General features: G+C 38.0%; 1 protein-coding gene across 3 annotated transcripts in view; it reads left to right on the top strand.

Annotated features, from left to right (window-relative positions):
- STAM (signal transducing adaptor molecule) overlaps positions 1 to 24116 on the top strand; it is a 68113-nt gene that overhangs the window by 5212 nt on the left and 38785 nt on the right. For all 3 annotated transcript variants that reach the window (XR_004476205.2, XM_004278611.3, XM_049706538.1), the window contains exon 2: positions 11156 to 11240. Coding sequence is in view for 2 of the 3 variants with exons in the window: in XM_004278611.3 (XP_004278659.1) it covers positions 11156 to 11240 (85 nt within the window). In the remaining variant the exon portion in view is untranslated. The remainder of the gene's footprint in view (positions 1 to 11155; positions 11241 to 24116) is intronic.

Here is a 24116-nt window from a genome sequence, read left to right as displayed (position 1 = left end):
TCTTCTCAAGTTTGCTTTTCCTCTGTTCTCATGACTGGTACTTCAGTTTACTTAGTCAGATATGTCAAGAACCTGGGAGTCATTCTTAAATTCTGTAGTTGTAATTTTCTACATCCCCATGGCAAATATATACTGTCTGCTGTGTCCCAGCCACCCTGAACTTGCCCTCCAGGATTGTGGTGCTGCCATAGTCTGTGTGCTTCTCTTCCTGATAGCTCTTGAGTCCATTCATCTGTCCGTCCGTTCAGGCCTCCCATCCTTTCTGTTCTCATCGCCACTGCCCAGCAAGTTTAGCTTGCTCTCTTAGGAGAGTCCGGTAGCTCTGTTATCCCTGCCTCCAGTCTGTCCCCAGTCATTTTCCAGGTGACAGTGATATTTCTAAAATGTAAATGTAATCATATGGCTCCTCTGATTAAAATAGTTCAGTGAATCTACAGCTTTTCACAGGAATTTGAACTTTTCAACATAGCATATAAGACCTTGTAGCATGTGGCTCCTTTTTTTACCTCTTCAGTCTCCACTCTTTTCCTCAAGGCATATTTCCTTGTTGGTTTTACACCACGGCTTTTTCATCTGTGGATCCTCTGAGCTGCCATACCTTTCTCTTCATTAGTCCCCACTAAGGTTGTTTTGAGGAGATGATGCACGGAAAGCACTTAGCCCAGTACCTGCCATGTAGTATGTTCGGAACCTTTAGAGGCTGCTCAGATTCTAAGGGCTGGAATCAGTTACTGTAAAAACATCCTCAGGAGAAAAATGTAAAAATCTAGAATACAGGTCTGTTAAAGGTCTGATATCCACTGGGTTAAGAAATTTTGTGCTCATTGTTTCTTCTGTACCTATTTTACTTCTCCTGTAAGCTCTTCTTTCTAATGCTTCTAGATTTTCATTTCTATTTTGTGCTCTTTTCTGAGATGCTTTCATGCTGTTCCTTTGACACCTACTTCCCTTTCTGGTTAGAAGAGCTTCAGATTGCTCTTCCAATGGAATTTCCAGTGGTCAGGAGGGATAGGGATATCTGGTGAAACAAACGTTTTTGAAAAATTGATTCCGATCTCAAAAAGAGGGTAATTTCTTTAAGACTTGCTTTTTCCATTGGCCATTTTTGATGAACTTTTATGTCTCCAAACTGATTGAATGACAGTCTTTTTCCTATAGCCTGAATGTGATGGGCAGTCATCCTCTCAGCATTTCTTACCTCCCCAAATCTTTGGCAGTCATAAATTTTGAGAAAATCAAAAGTAGCTGCTTATCAGAAAAAAGTGCTTCAATCCATTGAGAAGACTACTGAAATTCAAATGAGACTCAGTGTGTGATTTTTCTGGGTACTGCTAGGCAAATTTCTCAATCTCCTCTTTTTGGGTAGAAGGAAAAGGATAATCTGAGGATAAAATGTGATCATTATGAAGCTTCGAATTCTTTAGAAGCAAGTGTGTGTTATTTTCCCACATACTGTGTTTTTGTCTCAGAAAAGAAATAGTTTTGAATTCATTTGCTATTCACAAAGCCATGTTGAACTGCTACTGGTAGTTTATACTTTTCTGATTTAAAAAGTATTTGTTGTTTTACAATGTAGAAGAACTGCTATAGCTCTTGCTCTTGAGGCAGCATCAATAAATAATGTGAACAGTTTTAGCGTTCTGAAATGGGTTGCATTTCTGATCTGTGTATATAAGTCTGAGTCAGATCCTGATCCTGTTTGTGCATAGGAGAATGTTTAGCATAATATCTGTTAATGACCGTACCAGACACTCCTGGGTTTGCCTTAATTCATATCATCCTTAGTTATGATAATAGATAATTTGTATTTTAACAGACATAAGCTTGTCATTTCTAGTTAACTATTTACTTTTTAATAAGTTAAGTTTTAATAAGCTTAACTATTTTTAAACAGAGTGATAGGTTTTAAGATTTAAGTGTGTTCTTTTTAAAGAATGCACTAAGCTTTTAAAAAATCTGCTTGGCTACCAGTCAGTGAGGATGATGAATTAAGCACACTACCAGATCAAAGTGATAACTTGCTTTCCTTTTTCTAAGATGAAGTACAGTCATCCCTCAATATCTGCAGGACTCCCGTGGACACCAAAACTGCAGATGTTCAAGTCCCTTATATAAAATGGCATAATGTTTTCATATAACCTACGTACATCCTCAAATATACTTTTATTTTTTTAGACTTTATTTTATTTATTTATTTATTTAGGCTGTGTCGCAGCATGTGGGATCTTAGTTTCCCGACCAGGGATCAAACTCGCGGCCCCTGCAGCAGAAGCACGGAGTCCTAACCGCTGGGCTGCCAGGGAATTCCCCTCTCATATACTTTTTAAATTTTTTAAATTTTTTATTTTTGGCTGCGTTGCATCTTCGTTGCTGTGTGTGGGCTTTCTATAGTTGTGATGAGCGGGGGCTACTCTTCATTGCGGTGTGCGGGCTTCTCATTGTGGTGGCTTCTCTTGTTGTGGAGCACAAGCTCTAGGCATGCAGGCTTCAGTAGTTGTAGCTCACGGGCTCAGTAGTTGTGGCTCATGGGCTCTCGAGCGCAGGCTCAGTAGTTGTGGCACACGGGCTTATTTGCTCCGCGACGTGGGATCTTCCTGGACCAGGGCTCGAACCCATGTCCCCTGCATTGGCAGGTGGATTCTTAACCACTGCGCCACCAGGGTAGTCCCCATCCCTCCCATATACTTTAAATCATCTCTAGAATACTTGTAACCCCTAATAAAATGTAAATGTTATATAAATAATTGTAAATACAATGTAAATGCTATGTGAATAGTTGCCCACACAGAGCAAATTCAAGTTTTGCTTTTTGGAACTTTTTGGAATTTTTTTTCTGACTATTTTTGACCTGTGGACGCTGAATCTGTGGACTGTAAGTGTTAGACTGGAGTATATTGTTCAGGATGACTCACTCAGTCTTCTTGGGCTTCAGAGGTATTGGGAGTTTATGGGATAGGGCTCTGGGATTCCTCAATTAGAGCAATTCCACTTGAATTTACTTCACATATTGGTTTCCTTTAAGACAAATATTTTATATAAAAGAGATTGTTGAATAATAAAGAATTTTACTAATCTTTGTCCCTGTTTTCTGGAAGGGAACCTGTAAATCGTTGGAATTTCCTGAGTGATAGGAGCGTCTTTTTAACTCATGGTGGGTTCCTGGGACAATACCTTGGTTTATGCTACAGAGATGACTCAGCATGGGGGCTGGTGGCTCCAAAAAGACTAACCTTTTGATAAAGATGGCTGGGGCTTTGAGTCACACGATATCAGCTAGACCTCCAGAAAGGGGGAGGAGGCCTGGAGATTGAGTTCTAGGAGGTGGCCAATCATTCAATCAACTATACCTTCATAATGAAACCCCAATAAAAACTCTGGACACTGAACCTCTGTTGAGCTTCCTGGTTGGTGATACACACTGATGTGCCAGGAGGCTGGTGAGTCCCGGGGGCACAGAAGCTTTGCATTTGAGATCCTCCCAGACCTAGTCCCGAGCGTCTCTCTTCATTGGCTGGTTGTCATTTGTATCTTTTATAATAAAACTGTAATTATAAGTGCTTTTCTGAGTTCTGTGAATTATCGAACCTGAGGGGATAGTGGAAACCCCTGAATTTGTAGCCAGTTGGTCAGAAGTGCATGTGGCTGGAAACCCTGGAGCTTGTTTCTGTGTCTGAAGTGAGGGGAGACTTGGGGAGTTCTGTGCCCTCAACCTGTGAAGTGTGTGCTAGCTCTGTGTAGTCAGCATCAGAATTACATTGTAGAGGGTTTCTGCATTGAAAAGTAAAATTTGAAAACCATTGAAGTAGATGCTATTGAAGGTCCATGTTTCTATGACGTTTATGGATTCACATTGCAGTTACATGATTAGATTTCTTATTTATTGAGCATTTAGGCTGAAAGCATGAACATTGAAAGAATTACCCAAAATAGAAATTGTTATTTTCAAGGGATTTACAATTATGGAAGCTTGAACAGGTCAGTTTGACTCAGTTATCCTCTTGGCATACCTGCCAGCAAGAACAAATTAAACAGCATTTAAACATTTGCTTTCAAAGTAACCCATGTAGTTTCCAGAGTAATGTTAAGTTTCTCATTATATTTTCTTCTTTTCCCTCTTCCTTCTTGGCAACAGATTCATTTTTTTCTTAAAAGTCCAGCTCTGATCAGATTGTTTCCTTGCTCAAGATTTTCTAGGCTTTCTGGTGTTTCTTGAATTAATACAGATGCCTCATTTTGTATTTTGGGTCTTAGAGTGCTTCCTGCCTTTCACAAAGTAGTCTCTATTTCAGCCAGCCTACATTCTTCTTTATATTTCTCTTCTGTTTTCATAACTTTACTGTATTCACTTAAATAGAAATAAGAGTTTATTTTTAATCCTGTTCTCCTCTTAGTTTCTAAATATATTAAGAATCCTTTCCTGATACTCATTCTCTCTCCTCCCAGGTGTTTACCATTTTTTCAATTTGCTTTAGGCTTTGTATTTTTTGTGTGATATTTTTTCTATATATATTCAGGTCTCTATCTGTTGGTTTCATTTTCCGTTTTTAGAGTCTGAGCTACTTCAGATAGGGTCTGGCCTAGACTAGAAACTTATTCCATTTTGTTGAATATCTGTCCAGGTTTTGTAATTTCCTGCAAATAAGTCACCTTACCATGATCTCAGATGTTTTGGACATTTGTGTTAATTCTTAACAGGAATTAATTTGTGTGAATAATCTGCTTTTAGAAAATGGTAGGGTAATTGGACATAGGTACCCTATCTGCCACTACCCATTGGTTATCACCCACTGCCGCCTTATTATTTATTCTATGGATAGTTCTCCATGGCAGTGACTAACGGGTAGGTGTTGCTATAACCATGCTATAACCATGATATGGCTCAGGTATTGCAAACCTACAAAGAATTTGGACAGAGTTGGCTGTTTGTATTTTCTGCTTTTAAACTGGCTATGACTGACCTCCAGGTCTCAGTAATAAGTCAAAATGGGGAAGTAAGTGTTGCCTGTTGAACGAGGTAGCAGGGCATTGAGGGGAATAGGGGATCAGGAATTTCGTTATCTCATCACCAAGACCTATCATTATAGGTAAGAATCTTGGTATGGATCAGGCTTTCTACCCCCAAACCATCTCAGGTTAAAAAACATGTAAATATTAGTGAAGATCTTGGAGGTGCTGTCTTTTAACATATCTGTTCTTGGCATTACAGTGCTCCAGTCAAGACAGGTTGCCTTCTGCTTTGGTGTAGTTTTTGTTTCAGAAGATAACAGTTACTTCTTTTTGAAGTTTTTTTCCCTCTTACATAGGCTCTTGTTTGTTCTAAGTTGCTTTCTTCTGCGTTGGATTTGCTAATATTTTGTTGAGGATTTTTGCATCTATTGATATTTTCATGAGAGATATTGGACTGTAGTTTTCTTTTCCACTAATGTCTTTGGTTTTAGTACTAGGGTAATACTGTCCTCATAGGATGAGTTACGAAGTATTTCTTCTGCTTCTGTCTTCTAGATGAGATCGTAGAGAATTGGTATAATTTCTTCCTTAAATGTTTGGTAGAATGCACCATTTAACCTATCTATGCCTGGTGCTTTCTATTTTGGAAGATTACTGATTACTCGTTCAGTTTCTTTAATGGATATAGGCCTATACGGATTGTCTGTCTTTTCTTATTTGTGATTTGGCAAATGTGTTTTTTGAGGACTTGGCCCATTTTTTCCTAGGTTATCAAATTTGTGGGCATAGAGTTGTTGTTAATTACTATGTGCTCTTATTCAACACCACCAAGAAGTTTTTCAGTTTTCAGTGAACACTGACTAGATATCCCACATATGTAGCTCAATTCTGACACTATCTATCTACCTAGGGAGAATATCAGATTCCACAGGTTAAGGGCTCAGTCGTACAAGACTGCCTTCACTCCCCACTTCAGGTGCCAGTCCAGGAGGTTACCTGTGCTTCTGACTGACTGGCTGTAGATTGGAGGCTCCCATGATTCTCTCATGACTCTTCACCCATAGTAGTATTCATTTAATAGCCTTTTTATGTCCATGAAATCTGTAGTGAGGTCCCCTCTTTCATTTCTGATGTTAATAATTTGTGTTTTCTCTCTCATTCTTTTTTTGGTTACCCTATCAATTTCGTTGATCTTTCCAAACAACCAATTTTTGATTGTACTGATTTTTCTCTCTTTTCTGTTTTCAATTTCATTGATTTCTCCTCTAAATTTTTTCCTTTTGCTTACTTTGGATTTAATTTCCTCTTCTAGTTTCCTAAGGGGGAAGTTTATGTTAGAGATTTTAGATTCTCTTTTCTGATGTATAAATTCAGATTTCCCACTAAGCATTGATATCAAATGCCTCCCACAAAATTTGATAGGTTGTACTTTCATTTTTGTTTAATTCATAATATTTTAATATTTCTCCGGTTTTTGACCTGTGTATTATTTACAAGTGTGTGTTATTTAATCTTCACATATTTGGGGATTTCCCAGCTCTTTTTGTTAATGATTTCTAGTTTAATTCCATTGTAGCCTGTTAGCAGACATTATATGATTTCTAGTTTTTAAAATTTGTTATGGTGTGTTTTATGGCCCAGAATATGGTCTGTTGTGTTACGTTCCAGGTGAACTTGAGCAGAATGTATTCTGCTGTTGTTGGATGAAATAGTCTACAGATGTTAATTATATCCAGTTGATTGATGGTGGTGTTGAGTTCAACTATGTCCTTAAACTGATTTTCTGTCTACTGGAACTGTCCATTTCTGACAGAGAGGTGTTGAAGTCTCCAGCTATAATAGTGGCTTCATCTGTTTCTCTTTGCAGTGCCATTACTTTTTATTTCAGTTATCTTGACAGTCTGTAGTTAGGCACATGCATGTTAAGGATTGTTGTCTTCTCTGAGAATTGACCCCTTTACTATTATGTAATGTCTCTGTCCCTGATAATTTTCCTTGCTCCAGGGTTGGCTCTGTCAGAAATACAGCTACTCCCACTTCCTTGTGATTAGTGTTAGCATGGTATATCTTTCTCCATCCCTTTATTTTTAATCTATATGTATCTTTATATTTAAAGTGGGTTCTTGTAGATGACATATAATTGGATTTCATCTTTTGATCACTCTGACAATCTCTGTCTGTATTTAGACCATTAACATTTAAAGTGATTATTGATATTGTTGAACTAATATCTACCATATCTGTTACAATATTCTAGTTGTAGCCCTTGTTCTTTGTTCCTGTTTCTTACACTTTCCCCCCTGCCTTTTGTGGTTTTAACTGAGCATTTTATATGATTCCATTTTCTCTCTTTTTTTAGCATATCAGTTATCCTTTTTTTTCTACTTTCAGAATTTACAATATACATTTACACCTAGTCCAAGTCCACTTGCAAATAACATTGTACCACTTCACTGGTAGTACAACTCACCTTCTAGTAGCAAACTATTCCTAATTTCTCTTTTGTTCCTGGTGTCCTTGCTATGATTCATTTCACTTATACACACGCCTGCACACACACACACACAAATACGTACACACACACGTGTATACATGTCTCCTGTATCCTCTCCTTGGAGAACTTTTTAAAACATTTCTTGTAAAGCCAGTCTGCTATCAACGGGTTCCCTCAATGTTTCTTAGTATGAAAAAGTCTTTATTTCTCCTTTCCTTGTGAATAATTTCACAGGGTGTATAATCCTAGGTTGGTGGTTATTTTCTCTCCACAGTGTTTGATTCCATTCTCTCCACACTGTTTGATTCCATTCTCTCCTTGTTTGCATAGTTTCTGAGATGTCAGGTGTAACCATTATGTTTACTTCTGAATAGGAAAGGTGTTTTTTTCTGCTGGCTTCTTCTTAATTTTTTCTTTATCTTTGATTTTCTGCAGTTTGAATGTGATATGCCTAGGTGTAGAGGTTGGTTTGTTTGACAGGTATTGTGCTTGGTGTTCCTGGAGCTTCCTGGACCTGTGGTTTGGTGTCTGACATTAATTTGGGGAAATTCTGAGTCATGCTTGCTTCAAATATTTCTTCCATTTCTTTTTCTCCTTCTTCTCTGGTATTCCAATTATGCCTTTGTTACAGCTTTTATAGTTTCCCACATTCTTGGATAATCTGTTCCAGTTTTTTTCCCCCCTGCCAGTCATTTTTTCTCTTTGCTTTTCAGTTTTGGAAATTTCTATTGACATATCCTCAGGCTCAGAGATTCTTGCCTCAGTCGTGTCCAGACTGCTGATGAGCCCATCAAAGACATTCGTTTCTGTTATACTATTTTTGATCTCCAGTATTTCTTTTTGATTCTTTTTTAGAATTTCCATATCTCTGCTTACATTGTCCATCTGTTCTTGCATGTTACCTCCTTTTTCCATTAGAGCTCTTATTAGCATATTAATCATAGTCTTTAAAATTTCTGGTCTGATAATTCCAACATCCTTGTCATGTCTGAGTCTGGTTCTGATGCTAGTCTGGTCTCTTCCAACGGTGGTCTTTGCATTATAGAATGTGGCTTGCTGGAAGCTGGAGACGATGTACTAGATGAAGGGACACCAGCCTTTAGTGGTGTGAGGATCAGGTACTGATAGTCCTGTGATTAGGGCTCAGTGAGCCTCTGCCCTGGGGAGTGAATTTTCATGTGCTGCTCTCCCTTAAGTTGGGACGGGATGGCTACAGTGGGCTGGAGTTGGATATTCCCCTTTTCCCACGTAGAAGGCTAGAGCAGGCTAGCGTTGGGATTTCCCTTCCCCCAGGTGGGTTAATCTCTGATAAAACTCTAGTTAGTTAGGGGCTGGTAAAATTATTTCTCTTGAGAGTAGGCCTTGTTAAGAAGAGAATACTCTGGTGTATTTCAAAATTATCAGTTTCTCTCCCCCTGCTGGAAAAAATAGGAGAAATTTTCTGTGATATTCACCTTGAGAACTTGGGAGAACCCATGGAAGTAGAACTCACAAAAGGGCTTCCCTGGTAGTGCAGTGGTTAAGAATCTGCCTGCCAGTGTAGGGGACAAGGGTTTGAGCCCTGCACCGGGAAGATCCCACGTGCTGTGGAGCACCTAAGCCCGTGCACCACAACTGCTGAGCCTGCGCTCTAGAGCCCGCGAGCCACAACTACTGAGCCTGTGTGCTACAACTACTGAAGCCTGCAGGCCTAGAGGCCTTGCTCTGCAACAAGAGAGGCCACCACAATGAGAAGCCCATGCACAGCAACGAAGAGTAGCCCCTGCTCGTGGCAACTAGAGAAAGCCCGCGCGCAGCAACGAAGACCCAATGCAGCCAAAAATAAATGAATAAAACAAATAAATTTATTTAAAAAAAAAAGCTCACAAAAGTGTGGGGGGAGCTTCCCTGGTGGCACAGTGGTTGAGAGTCCGCCTGCCAGTGCAGGGGACACGGGTTCGTGCCCCGGTCTGGGAGGGTCCCACGTGCCGCGGAGCGGCTGCGCCCGTGAGCCATGGCTGCTGGGCCTGCGCGTCCGGAGCCTGTGCTCCGCAGCGGGAGAGACCGCAGCGGTGAGAGGCCCGCGTACCGCAATAAATAAATAAATAAATAAATAAATAAATAAATAAATAAAGTGTGGGGGCTCCCCTAAGCCTAGGCTTCTCTGGAGTTTTAAGTCTCCGACTTGTGCACACTTCTCCTCTGGCAGTTTGTCAGTTTCAGTTTAGATTTTTGTGCCCTGGTACTGGTTCCTGGAGATGTTTCTGCTCAGGGGCTTCTGCTCTGTTAAGTTGTGATTCTGTGTATCCACCTATCTGTTTGTCTCATTTTGGGGGCAGCAGTTTGCCCTGTGACCTCACTTCTGAGGCATCTAAGAAGAGTTGTTGACTTTTCACTTTGTTTACTGTTTTACTTGTTAGGATGAAGTGAATACTTCCAAGCTCCTTACATGCTGGACTGGAAAATGGAAGTAATTGCTTATTTTTGGTGCCTAAGTCTCAACTATACCTGGTATCTCCTTGTCTAGAAAAGAAATTTGCTTTACCTGCAGAAAGTAAACCATCACTCATTTGCTCCGAGGGGGAGAGGTGATTGCTAGAGCCTGTAAGGAAGCAAAGTAGGGACTACCTACATTTCAAACAGCATTAACCGATTTTGCTAACTTGGAGATCCTCTTTTTCTTCTTCATTCTCAATTGCAGACATTCTTTCTGCTATGAGTACTTGAATTTTCTGAGAATTCAACAGACTGGTTCTTTTTTTATTTTTTAATATTTATTTATTTAATAGATCTTTACTGGAGTATAATTGCTTTACAATACTGTGTTAGAGTGAATCAGCCATATGCATACATATATCCCCATATCCCCTCCATCTTGAGCCTCCCTCCCACCCTCCCTATCCCACCCCTCTAAGTTGTCCCAAAGCACCGAGCTGGTTCTTAAGCTTTTTTTTCTTACTGCCAATACAGGATTCACTGTTCTTGGGTCTTCTAAGTAGTTTACCATGTATCAATGTTGTCCTATAGCTTTTGAGATATTGTTGCTGTTATTGCTTCTCATGTTTTCCTTATCCTTGTGTGTTTGTGTTAAAGAAGAAAAAAGTCCCTTTATTGTAATTAAGAAAGGGATCTAAATTAGGGGATTTGGTTCAATCTGCCATACCTCTGTTGTTGTTTTCAACTTGTCAAGTTTTTATTTAAGGGAAAATATTCAGTTAAAGCTTGGTTTTCTTTTGCTCAGCACCGCTCCCCCCCCACCCCGCAACAACAGAATCAGCAAAACTAGATAGTTAATTAATTTAATTACCTGAAACATTTTGTTAGAGATCTGTGCCTAGTCATGCTCTTTTGCTGGCGAGTAAAGCTAAGAATTATTTGAATGAAAGTATTCCTTATTTTAGTCTTTCTGTGTGCAGAAAGGGATAGATTTGTGCGCACGCGTGTGTGTGTGCGCCTGCGGGTGTATTTTTATAACAAAAAATCAGTGGCCTATTTTTTTTTGATACTAAGTAACAAACAAATGAAGTATAAATGGGGAAAATAATTATGATAGTTAATAAAGGTGCCCTACCTCCTTTTAAAGATGGAGTTAAATATTTCATTAACCAGGTGTTGACAACTATTGTGATTTGTTGATATTTGATTATACTACAGTTTGGTAATTTGAATGCGATCATTTACCTTGTAAAGATTTTTAAAAATAATGTGTCTGCGATTTCTTTTTATAATATACAGAGAAAGCAACCAGTGAGATGAATACTGCTGAGGATTGGGGCCTCATTTTGGATATTTGTGATAAAGTCGGTCAGTCTCGCACTGGGTAAGTGTTGCAAAGTTTCAAAGGATTTTTATTTATTCTTCCTGTTTATTAACATGAATGAAACAAGAGTTAGAAGGTAAAGCATACTACAATCACAATTTAGTTTAAAAAGAGAATGTTTTTGCTAGTGAGATTTGAGGAATCATCCCATTTAGGTTACTCCCTGTAACCAGGAGGGACAACATGACTGGTAACAATGTTGATACTTTAATTATTCTCCCTTGTCCATAATTGCCTTCTGAAATCTAACTTTTCCCACTGATTTTTAAAAAAAATTTTATTGAAGTATAGTTGATTTACAATGTTGTGTTAATTCCTGCTGTACAGCAAAGTGATTCAGTTATACATATATTCTTTTTCATATTCTTTGCCATTGTGGTTTATCACAGGGTATTGACTATAGTTCCCTGTGTTCTACAGGAGGACCTTGTTGCTTATCCATTCTCTATGTAATAGTTTACATCTGCTCATCCCTAACTCCTAGTCCTTCCCTCCCCCCACCCACCCTTGGCAACCTCAAGTCTGTGCTCTATGTCTGTGAGTCTGTTTCTGTTTCGTAGATATGTTAATTAGTGTTGTATTTTAGATTCCACATATAAGTGATATCGTATGATATTTGTCTTTCTCTTTCTGACTTCGCTTAGTATGATAATCTCTAGGTCCATCCATGTTGCCGCAAATGGTGTTATTTCATTCTTTTTTATGGCTGAGTGGTGTTCCATTGTGTGTGTGTGTGTGTGTGTGTGTGTGTGTGTGTACACACACAATGGATATATATATCCAATGGAATATTATATGTGTGTGTGTGTGTGTGTGTGTATTCCCCAAATCTTCTTCATCCATTCATCTATTGATGGATATTTAGGTTGTTTTCATTCCCACTGATTTTTAAAGTCATCAGTGATTTCTCAATTACCAAGTTTTTTGGTTATTTCTGTGTTCTTTTCTTCTCTGTCACATGTGCCCATTCGACCCAACTAATCAGTGACTGTTGAAAGAGAGACAGTTTTAGGGAAATAGAATTGTAAACTTTCTGGCATACAGACTTTTTGGTACTACAGGGCTTTCTCATCAGTGCCGCAAAGGGATTTACTGATGTACAGAGTAATGGTTTCCTTCATTCCTGGGCTAATAACGTCCAGTTATTAGTAGCCACATTTACCCCTTTGTTCCACACAAATATTGTTTTATTTACGTACTTTCATGTGAAGAATGTTTGGGAGCACTGCTGGATTCTGCTTGATTCTTTTGGTGGTAATTTTAACTCTGATGGTGCCTTCTCTGGCTCTTCTTCCTTCCCTTCTACATAGAGATAGTTCCTTAAACTTTCTTTGATCCATTTTTTTACCTGATACTTTTTCTTTTGAAATTTCCCAGCTTTCAAATTTCTTTATGTGACATCTGTAGTTTTAGCTCTGAATCCCTAACTCAAGCACTAATATTGGGGATGCAGCATAATTTCTGAACATCACACTACATAAGCCGCGGCCTCACATCTAGAATCCTGAACTCATGTCTCCTTTTGCTTTAAACCTACATTCCCTCCTTTGTCCCCTGTCTCTGTTAATGACAAGGTTATTCTTTCATTCACACCTAAAGCCTCAGACTCTCCTCTGCATTTAGCTTTTTACTAAATTCTGTCAGCACGCCTCCATAATATCTCTCACGATATTGATGTCATAGTCTCCTTAGTTAAGTTCTTGAACATTGGTCAAACCAGGTGGGGCAGTTTGTGTTTAAGTCCTTTCCACCCCGTCACTCAAGCCCTTTTTAGTACGTAATGTGCTCCCTCTGGCAGGTTCCGAAGATTGTGGCCTCGACCATCCCCTTTGTTGTCTTTGTATCCTTTCCGGCCTGGTTAGTTCCTTAATTTAGTTGATGTTTGAGTAGTTACTGTGTGTTATGTGTCTGTTCCTTCTTCTCTACGTCTATTGGCCCCACTTTACTTGAGCCATCCTTAACCACGCCTAGCCTAGTGAATTAACCTTCTGGCGTTTCCTTCTGTTTCCATCTCTTTTCTGTCCAGTTCTTATAGCCGGTGGCCATATGACAACTCTGACCATGTTACTCCCCTGTCTTACATACTGAGTTAAGTCTAGTAACCTCCTTAGATCTCTGAATCATTTATTTTTCATTTACTTCTTTTGTAGTTACTGATCTTTTCAACTCAAATATTTGAGCTGCCAGTGCTTTTCTGCTTTATTGTAATGCTTTTGGTCATTGTGTTCCTTCAGTGTCGAATATTCTCTTCTCCCATCTCCTATCTCTGTGTCTCATATCCTTCCAGACCCACTATGGATATTATTTCTTCCACAAAGGCCTTCCTTATCCCTAGTACTGAAAATCATTATCGAAAACCTGAATCCTCAAAACACTCTATCAAAACCAATCTTATTTGTGTTTTGCCTTGTATAATAGTAATTTATATACATCTAGTAGACTTAGATTTGTAGGATGAAAGGTCTATGAATTTTTGTTGTGAGGAGGAAAGCAAATAGCTTAGTGGCTGAGAGCATGGCCTTTGGAGTGAGACTGCCTGGGTTCAGATCCTGGCTCTGACTGCTTAGCTGTGTCACTGGTGGGTAAATAGTAACTTTCTTTTCTAGTTTGCTACAAGAGAATAAAAATAGTATCTTTTAAAATAGGGGGCTTGTTGTGAGTGTTAGATTAGTTAATATATATAAAGTGTTTATAATAGTATCTGGTGCATGGTTAAGTGGGTACACCTCTGCCTCTTTGTTTTTTTTTTTTTAATGGCTTTACAATGTTGTGTTAGTTTCTGCTGTACAACGAAGTGAATCAGCTATATGTATACATATATCCCCTCCCATCCTGCCCATCTAGGTCATCACAAAGCACCGACCTGAGCTTCCTGTGCTATACTGCAGGTTCCCACTAGCTATCAGTTGTACACATAGTAGTGTATTTATGTCAAACCTGCCTCTTTTTGATTAAAATGATATTTTGTGACAGTTTGTCTGTTGAGGACTAGGTATCGACCTAGCTCCATCCCTGTGTATTTTGGAGATAAAACTTTTATCTAGCATTCCAGTTGCAAAGTCCCTCCTCTCTCTTTTCACTCCATCAGTTTTCTTTTTATCTTTAGTTTGGTAGTCTTCATTTTGTAGATACGTTTTATAATAATTTGATTAATTGCTTGAAATGAAAGGACAAACTCCCTTTCATTAGTAGAAATATTCCATATTTTTCTAGTTAAAAAATAAAGTTGTAACCCACCTAAAAATCCTGTCATGGAGATTTAAAGAGATCAATTTGTTTTTCTTCATGTTAACATTATTATACTAGAAATGTCTTTTCCTGTGATGAGAACTGTTCAGATCTACTCTCTCAGCAACTTTCAAATGTGCAACAAAGTATTGTAACTGTACTCTCCATGCTGTACATTACAGCCTCAGAACTTACTTATAACTGGAAGTTTGTACCTTTTGACCCATTTTATTCATTTTGCCCACCCCTCTGCCCATCTGACAACCACCAGTCTGTTCTCTGTTTCTGTGAGTTTGATTTTATTAGATTCCATATATAAGTGAGATCATATAATATTTGTCTTTCTCTGTCTGACTGATTTCACTTAGCATAATACCTTCAAGGTTCCATCCATGTTGTCCTTGTGTACTTAAAATGTACTAATTTATAGCTTTAAGTAATTGTTTTCTATTTGCTTTTTGTTGTTATCTAGTATCAGTAGGTTTAGATACATCCTCATTCTTTAATTTTTTCAAATTTACTTTAGACAAGATATTATCTCTCAGTATTTTTCCTTAGTATTTCATTATACTTTGGAGATTTAAATTGACATTACGCTAAATCTATGAATTTACTTAGGAAGTGTTTTCAGCTTTGCTAATTTAAATAATGAGAGGTAGTTCTGTTTTTTTTTTTTTTGCGGTATGCGGGCCCCTCACTGCTGTGGCCTCTCCCGCCGCAGAGCACAGGCTCCGGGCGCGCAGGCTCAGCGGCCATGGCTCACGGGCCCAGCCGCTCCACGGCATGTGGGATCCTACCGGACCGGGGCACGAACCCGCGTCCCCTGCATCGGCAGGCGGACTTCCAACCACTGAGCCACCAGGGAAGCCCTCTGTTTGTTTTTAATCAATATTTTTTCCTTTCCTCTTCCCTTCTTTTCCTTTTTTCTTTTTCACTTATTTTTTCTTCCTTAATACTTGCTCTCTAGTTCCTTTAAATTCTCATTAAGTTAATTTCCAAGCATTTATTTGTTTGTTTATGGAAATGTGATATCTCTTTATAGCTCTTATTAATAATTGTTTGAAAAGAATTGTGTAATAATTGAGATGCCATTCTAATATTACTAGGGTTTAAAAAAAATCAAACCCACAAAATTTGCTTATGTGTGTGATTTCTCTTTAAAAATAATGTTTTACATTCATATCCAGTTGTATTTTCATTATTTTCACTTTCTTGCTGTACCTTGATGATTTCATAGTAGGAAATAAGCATCAGGGCCACACTTTGACTTTCATGGGCCGTCAGCACTTTTGTCTTCCTGGTTCCCTTTCTCCATAAAAAAGTAATAAAAATATTTTATGACTGCATTATTATAAAGGCAAGTGCATTATTATACGTGAAAACATTTTCTTTGACCCAAGTTTGTGGCATTCAGCACATTCACATTGTTGTGGGATCATCACCACTGTCCATCTCCAGATCTTTTCATCATATCCCCAAGTGAGCTCTGCCTGTTAAACAACTTACCACTTCCCCCTTCCCCAGAACCTGGTAACCACTTACTGTTTGGTTTTAATTTTTAAAATCATTTCATAATTAGTTATATGGAAAACATGGAAATCTGGTTTATATTGTCTAGGAATCTAGATACATATGTTTAGTATGGGTTGCTGATGGTAGCGTGAGAATATTGAACCAGTATTGTAGGTTGTCAGTGAAGTATTCTAGGTACCTGGTGCGCTTTAGAAAAGACTGAGACATGTCATTGGTGTGAGAGGGAAAAGGGGACATGAGTTTTCCTGAGGCAAATGTAGATAGGGCAGGTTGAAGTAGAGGCACGTTATGGACGGGAATGCAGTTCATCAGGTTACTTGTATACTAGGCAACAGTCTAGGTTTTTTTTTTTAAAAAAACATTGCCATATGGTATTAATCTGTAATTTTACAAAATGTACAGATCTATTTAAGAGGACAGATTTAGGGACAGTTGAGGGAACTTTAAGAAAAGCATTTCTATTTCAGTAAGATTCTTTTTTAAACAAAATGATTTGTAACCAGCAATATATTGTAGAATTATTTAGTGCATAAAGTAACTTATATTAAAGTCTTTCTTCCCTAAGAAAATAATATTTAAAAATCCTTTTGGGCCCTTTTTAAAGAATTCCTTCCTTCCTTTCTCCCTCCCTCCCTCCCTTCCTTTCTTTTTTTCGAGTCATCTGTTTTGGAGTTATGGTTGTTTGGGAAATATTCTCAATTTTTAAGGGGAAATGAAGAGCCAATTATTGTGAAATTTCATTTGGTCAGAGAACTGTGACCCAGAAACATGGTTCCAGCAGTATTTCGAAAAACCCTCTTTAATTCTTCCTCTTTAAAAAAAACGTACTGTTCTTTGAGCCACACATACGTGTGTATTTGTTGATTTAAAGAAATACTTATGCTTATGAAATATGTACTTTTTTGTTTCAAAAATAGATACTCACATGGCTCAAAATTTAAAACAGTTTAAAAAGATGAACATTGACAAGTCTAACTTCTGTTCCTGTTTCCCTCCTCCATCCTCTATAGGTAACCACTTTTGTTTCTTTTGTACCTTTCCATTCTTTACACAAATACGAATATCTTTTCCCTGCCGTAATAGATAATAAGCATATTGTACACTATTCTGCATTTGTAATTACTTAATTCCCTAATATATCCTGTCAGCCTGAAATGATTGAATATGCTGGACTTAAAAATTCTGAAAATTTTTTTCGATTTCGAAAGATATTCACGTGATTTTTAGTGTGCAGTTCTTCCAACATCTAAGTACTGAAAAATACTTAGCCAGTGATGTCATATGATGGACTGAAAAGTCTCTGTTCAGAATCAAGAGAACTTTCAGAATAATAGTAGCAGTTTTCTTTAACATAATACATAGCTTCCCATAATAAATAGCTTTTGTCTATTAGTTTTGATTAATTATAATTTCATATATGAAAAATAGATGTGAGAGTGGGTGTTGATTATCCACAATAAAAAGTTAAAGTTAAAACTCTGTAATTGACATCCAGATTAATTTGTGCTATTATTTTATGTCTTAACTGTCTTTGTTTAGCTTTAGACAAAAATATAGTTGACTGAGAGTGGACAACGTGATAAACTTTTTTCTTTACTTGGATAAGGGATCTATTTGGATAGTAAGTTTTTGATTTATTCGTACAGAATTAGAAGGAGAAAATGATAGTCATTACTGATATTTTGTGAAAAATATAAATATAAGCCTTTGGGAAAGAGTTTGTTAAAAATATTTTTCATTGGCTTTATGTTGTCTTGTCCTGGACCCGGGCTTTGACTACTTCTGACCTTTAGCTGGAGGTTGATAGAATATGGCCTGATTTTTTTAAGGGAAAAGTAATCTCTGACCTAGACTTCTTCAAGTTGGAAGGGCAGCATCAGTTCTAGAAACAGATTTCTTCCAACATATGTCTTGTAATGATCATACCCTCCATTTACTGGCCTTAGGCTTGAAAGTCTTTTCAGTGTCTGTTAAGGATAATAGCCAGCATTTACTGACTGCTTATTATCTGCCGGCTCTTGTTTAAGTGCCTTATAAACATTTTATTTAATCATCACAACAGCTGTAGGTACTCTAGTTTTTTCTAGTTAACAAATGACAATCTGATTCATATTTAGGATTTTTTAAAATGTAATTTAAACTAGGGGAAGAGTTATAGCAGGAATAAAATTAAAGGCTTTTTTGTAAAGCGTGATCTTGATTTCCTGGTCTCTTTCACTTTCTTAATGTCACAGAATTACTTCAGTTCATTTCATTCTTTTTGTATCAGTCGTTTTTTCTTTTATTTGACAAACAGTGAGTACTGGCTGGGTATCATGCTTTGGGTCTAGAGTGGTGAATAAAGCAGGTACAACCTTTGTCATCAGCTATGGTAACAGTTTGCCAGTGGAAGATAGAAATAAACAGGTAATGGTCTAAGAAGATAGTGAGCAGAGGGCTTCAGTGGAGAATAAAAGGGAGACCTACTTAGGTTTTTCAGGGAAGCACAGGCGTGAGGGATAACATTTATACTATGATTTTAAAGTTGAGAAGAAGCAAAGAGCTGCCAGCAGAGGTCCCAGGCAGAGGGAACAGCCTTCACGTGAATGCTGCAGGGTAGAGGACACTTGGCGCTTTCTAAGAACTTGAAAGTTACGGGCTAGCTGGAGCAGAGGTGAGTCGCCCTGAGCAAGCACAGAGGTGGGTATAAAGAGAGTGAGTGGGTTAGAGAAATGGAAGATGATAGTTGGAATCCTTGAAATGGAGTTTGTAGACCTTGACGGTTAATAATAAGGTGGAGTCAAAAAGCCAATGGTGTTGGAAGCATCACTTCCATTAAGACAGAAGTAACATTAGAGAGAGTGGCAGTGAGCCAGGAGTTAAAATCATTGAAAGATGAGGGGGCAGTGAGGTTTTTTAAATGAGAAGATCTGAACTCGGCTGTTTTAGGAAAGAGGGAGGGAGAGTGGTTTTGAAGTAGCAAAGGGAGCAAAGAGGACCCTTCATTTAGGAGGTACAAGAGCCGTGGAAGACCGAAAGCTACCACTTGAGGTGGCTGCAGGAGAAGTGTTATCTTCCTTGGAGAGCCAGTTTTCTGTAGAGCAAAAGGACCAGGGGTAGGGCCTTTTGTTGATCATGGGCTGTGACTTCTAGAGGGTCCAGTGGAAAGATTGCAGAAGCTGGGGAGTAATGGATATGCAGAGCTGTTTAATGATGGAGAGGATAGTCTGGAGCTTCTTGTAGGGACTTGTCTAAACAAGAATAACAGGCATATGTTCTCAAGTTCTCAATTATTGGATCGTAGAGAAAGTTGGGTGCCCAAGACTTGGTCTTGACTTCTGCAGAAGGAACCTTGGAGTCCTGGGAAGGAGTGGTCGGGGCTCCCTTTGACCCCTTTCCATAAAGGTGAAGAGGCTTGAGGTGGGTGGTCTTCCAGAGTCAAAGGTACATTCTTACCGTTTTTCTGGGATGAACATCTTTTTCTGTATTTAAGAGCTGTTTGTGCTTCCTTTTCTGTGAACTGTCTGTATCCATCCTTTCCTCATTTCTAGGAGTCCTTGATGTGTTAGGGACATATCTTGTCTGTTTTATGAATTGCGTATATTTTTCCATTATTTTTTTGTTTTTTGTTGTTTTGGCTGCGCCACACAGCTTGTGGGATCTTAGTTCCCGACCAGGGATCGAATCCAGGCCCTGGCAGTGAAAGCGCCAAGTCCTAACCACTGGACTGCCAGGGAACTCCTTCCATTATTCTTTTGACTTTGTTTTGTTGTTTTTTCCATTTAGAAAATTTTGATTTTTATATAGCTGAATTTATCAGTCTACGGTGTTTAGAATTTTGAGTTATATGAGACTTGCCTTCTCCAGGGTTTTAGTAGAATTATCTCATGTTTTCTTTATGGTTTCATTTTTTGTTTTATAATTAATAGACTGTTTTTTTTTAATACAATTTTAGGTTTAGAAAAAAATTGAGGGCTTCCCTGGTGGCGTAGTGGTTGAGAGTCCGCCTGCCGATGCAGGGGACGCGGGTTCATGTCCCGGTCCGGGAGGATCCCGCATGCCACGGAGCGGCTGGGCCCGTGAGCCATGGCCGCTGAGCCTGCGCGTCCGGAGCCTGTGCTCCGCAATGGGAGAGGCCACAGCAGCGAGAGGCCCGTGTACCGCAAATAAAAAAAAAAAAAATTGAGCAGATAGTACGAAGAATTCCATAACCCACTCCCACCCCTTATATCAGTTTCCCCTATTATTAACATCTTGCATTAGTGTGGTATATGTTACAAGTAATGAACCAATATTGATACATTATTATTAACTAAAGTCTATAGTTTACATTGGCTCACTCTATATTATACAGTTTTATGGGTTTTGACAAGCCCATAATGACTTATCCATTATTACAGTATCACACAGAGTAGTTTCACCATCCTTAAAATGTCCTGCACTCCCCCAATTCATCCCTCTCCTTTCTCTCTCTGAACCCCTGACAACCATTCATTTCTTTTCTTTTTTACTATTTCTATAATTTTGCCTTTTCCAAAATGTCATACAATTAGAATCATATAGTATGTATAGCCTTTTCAGAAGCCTGTGCACTGCAACGAAGAGCCCATGTGCCACAATGAAAGATCCCTCGTGCTATAGCCAAAAAATAAATAATTATTAAAAAAATTTTTTTTTTTAATCTAGAAACAATAAATGCTGGAGAGGGTGTGGAGAAAAGGGAACCCTCTTACACTGTTGGTGGGAATGTAAATTGATACAGCCACTGTGGAGAACAGTATGGAGGTTCCTTAAAAAGCTACAAATAGAACTACCATATGACCCAGCAATCCCACTACTGGGCATATACCCTGAGAAAACCATAATTCAAAAAGAGTCATGTACCAAAATGTTCATTGCAGCTCTATTTACAATAGCCCAGAGATGGAAACAACCTAAGTGTCCATCATCGGATGAATGGATAAAGAAGATGTGGCACATATATACAATGGAATATTACTCAGCCATAAAAAGAGACGAAATTGAGCTATTTGTAATGAGGTGGATAGACCTAGAGTCTGTCATACAGAGTGAAGTAAGTCAGAAAGAGAGAGACAAATACCGTATGCTAACACATATATATGGAATTTAAAAAAAAAAAATGTCATGAAAAACCTAGGGGTGAAACAGGAATAAAGACACAGACGTACTAGAGAATGGACTCGAGGCTATGGGGAGGGGGAAGGGTAAACGGTGACAAAGCGATAAAGAGGCATGGACATATATACACTACCAAACGTAAGGTAGATAGCTAGTGGGAAGCAGCCGCATAGCACAGGGAGATCAGCTCGGTGCTTTGTGACCGCCTGGAGGGGTGGGATAGGGAGGGTGGGAGGGAGGGAGACGCAAGAGGGAAGAGATATGGGAATATATGTATATATATAACTGATTCATTTTGTTGTGAAGCTGAAACTAACATACCATTGTAAAGCAATTATACTCCAATAAAGATGTTAAAAAAAAATTTTTTTTTAAATTATGAGTGAAGACATACCAATTTTATTGTTTTTAGTGATTCCTCTCTCTCCCATATGTTATATTACATTGTGTTCTGTTTCACTGAAATATACTCCAGTTTTATATGATCTGGGAAACTCAAAATATCATAATAAATTTAAGTATTCAGTGACTGTTATCTGTACTTCCATTAACCCTCAATATTTAGTATGTAGAAGTTTACCTCCTTTTCTGATGGAGTCCTTCGGGCACGTGAACTTGTTCTTTAAATAGCCAAATAACATAATTTGTAGACTATATTCATGTTCCATCAGCTATCTCATAAGAAATACCTATTTAACAAGCTCAGAATCAGAATTTGATATTTGTATTCAGTGTTTTGCCCTTTTCCCCCTTGCGCTCTGTAGACTGTGTTTTATGTAATTTATATTATGAATCAAATATGCACTTTGAATATGCCATTGAATATACAGTTATTATTCATTTCAGTTCTGATTTCTTTCGCATTTTATAATATTAAGCTTATTTTATAGTTAATGTAATGCCTTTTTGCTTTTGAAAGCCATGCCCTATATTAGACTCCCTTTAGTGTTCAAGGAGGGTTTATATTCTCTGTTAATTAAAATTTTTTTTTACTTTGTTCAACAAAGATTTGAGGTCCCATATCTTTTAGTGTGTGCCTGCTGGGTACTAAGACCTATAAAAGTTATGCATACACATATCCCCTCCCCACTCCACAATACAGTTATACATATATCCCTGAATTGTGAGTTGTAGTAAAGCACTTTTTATAGCATGTAAAAAGAAAATGTAAAGTTTAAATCACTCTAAAGTAGCTTTGAAAGCTAATGTTGTAAAAGTAACTTGACAGAAGAATATGTTTGTGCTTTCTAGAACTAACATTGAGCATCTCTAAGTCCCTGGCATGATTCAGGGAGTAATGTAATAACATACTCAACAGGAAGCATTAAAGTCCCCTTTTACAGATGAGGTCTGTCAAGCCTCAAAATCTTTTTCTACTGAATCACAGTGCTGCTTTTGTCTAGCAGTAGATCTCAGCCCAGTGGTGGTTTAGGGATGGTTTTGGTTGTCACAATGACAGGAGGTTACTACTGACATTGATTAGGTGGGGACCAGAGATGTGATACGCCAGATAGTCTTACACTGCAGGAATTTTTCTGCCCCTTTTTAGAAACATACTGTTAGTATCTTTGTACCTTTTCAGTCCTGCCTCAAAGGTGAGGAGAGGTTAACTGTGCAAGCACATTCATGAACTGTGCTATACACTGTTATTTCTGTTACTTTTTTTTATATTGCTTTTCTTTTATATTTACAATACTTTAAAGAAAATGTCCTATTGTTCTTCTGTCAGGCCCCGTGAGGGGGATAATAAAGAGGTGGTACCCTCTTTTTGAAAAGTTGATTGATCTAAAATCATTGGTTTAGTAATAGGTGCAATAAGTAGTATCTGAATTCACTGCCTTTTCAATGGTAATAATTTCCTCAAGCGTATAAAATCTCATCACAGTTTAACCTGTTATCTTTATAATACAAAAGTACTTTTCAATTAAGATGTAGAGATGAGACATATTTTTAAATAAGAGACTTTTAAAAACTTATACAAAGCATAAGATCTCACAAATTTTGACTCCTTTATCCAACTAAATCATTGAATATTTTTGGCTTTCTCCTTATATATTAATGGAAAGACCTTTTCAGGTAATCTCACTAACTGGTGACTAGAGATGAATGCTGAGCTATTTATCTGTCATACTGTACAACAACATACCTACAAGTAGATAGACGTTTGTAAATAACGTGGTGACAGTTTTGGAAATGTACTCAGGGCTATTCAAAGAGATTTGAAATTTCATTTTTCTTTGAAAAGAGAACTGTAGGAATGCAAAATTAGTTTTAGTTTTCTTTGGTCCTCTTAACTCTAGATCTGAGCTACATCCTATGCTTGTTTAACTTTCTGAATTTAACTGTATTCTTTTGCAGCCCCCTCAATTTTATTTTTCTTCAAAACTTGTTCTTCTGTCCATTTAGTGAGCTCTACGTGCTGTCTTAAATTCCAGTTCCCCTTTCTCTTACAGAGTGTGTATATCCCCCTGCACTGAGTATGACTCTTGCTCAGAGTACACATGTTTTAAACAACATGGCCCTGAATATACAAGCCATCTTCTTCACCTGGTGCTCAACGTAACAGTTTTGCTTCAGTAATTGAGGAGAAATTGCCTGTATTGAGCATATTTGAGAGATGGCAGAATATGTTCTGCAACAGTAACTCCCTAATCAAAGAAAATTGATTAACTGCCATTTTTGCCTTATTATCCTTACTTTGGAAACTCAGCAAACAGTACAATTCCATTACATTTTACAGTGGTGTGGTTTGTGGTATGGTCATTTATCACATAGTAAGTTAAGAGAGTTATTTTGGGGTTGGAAAACTGGGAAGGGTGAGAGAGAGTTCTTTCCTTGTTCTTGTCTGTATCCTTGACCTCTCCTATCTTTTTGTTTTCCAATCTCAAGATAAGGCAGAGAGAGGATGAGTCTTACAAAATGTTTTAAAATACCAAAATGGAGTTTTGGGAAGGGTTTTGAGAGAGATCAGGATTTGACTACCCTTTACGAAAGGTT

The sequence above is a fragment of the Orcinus orca genome, chromosome 2 (assembly GCF_937001465.1).
Source record: "Orcinus orca chromosome 2, mOrcOrc1.1, whole genome shotgun sequence".
Lineage (NCBI taxonomy): Eukaryota > Metazoa > Chordata > Mammalia > Artiodactyla > Delphinidae > Orcinus > Orcinus orca.
Note: the sequence above shows the minus strand (reverse complement) of the source record. Positions and strands in the feature narration are given on the sequence as shown.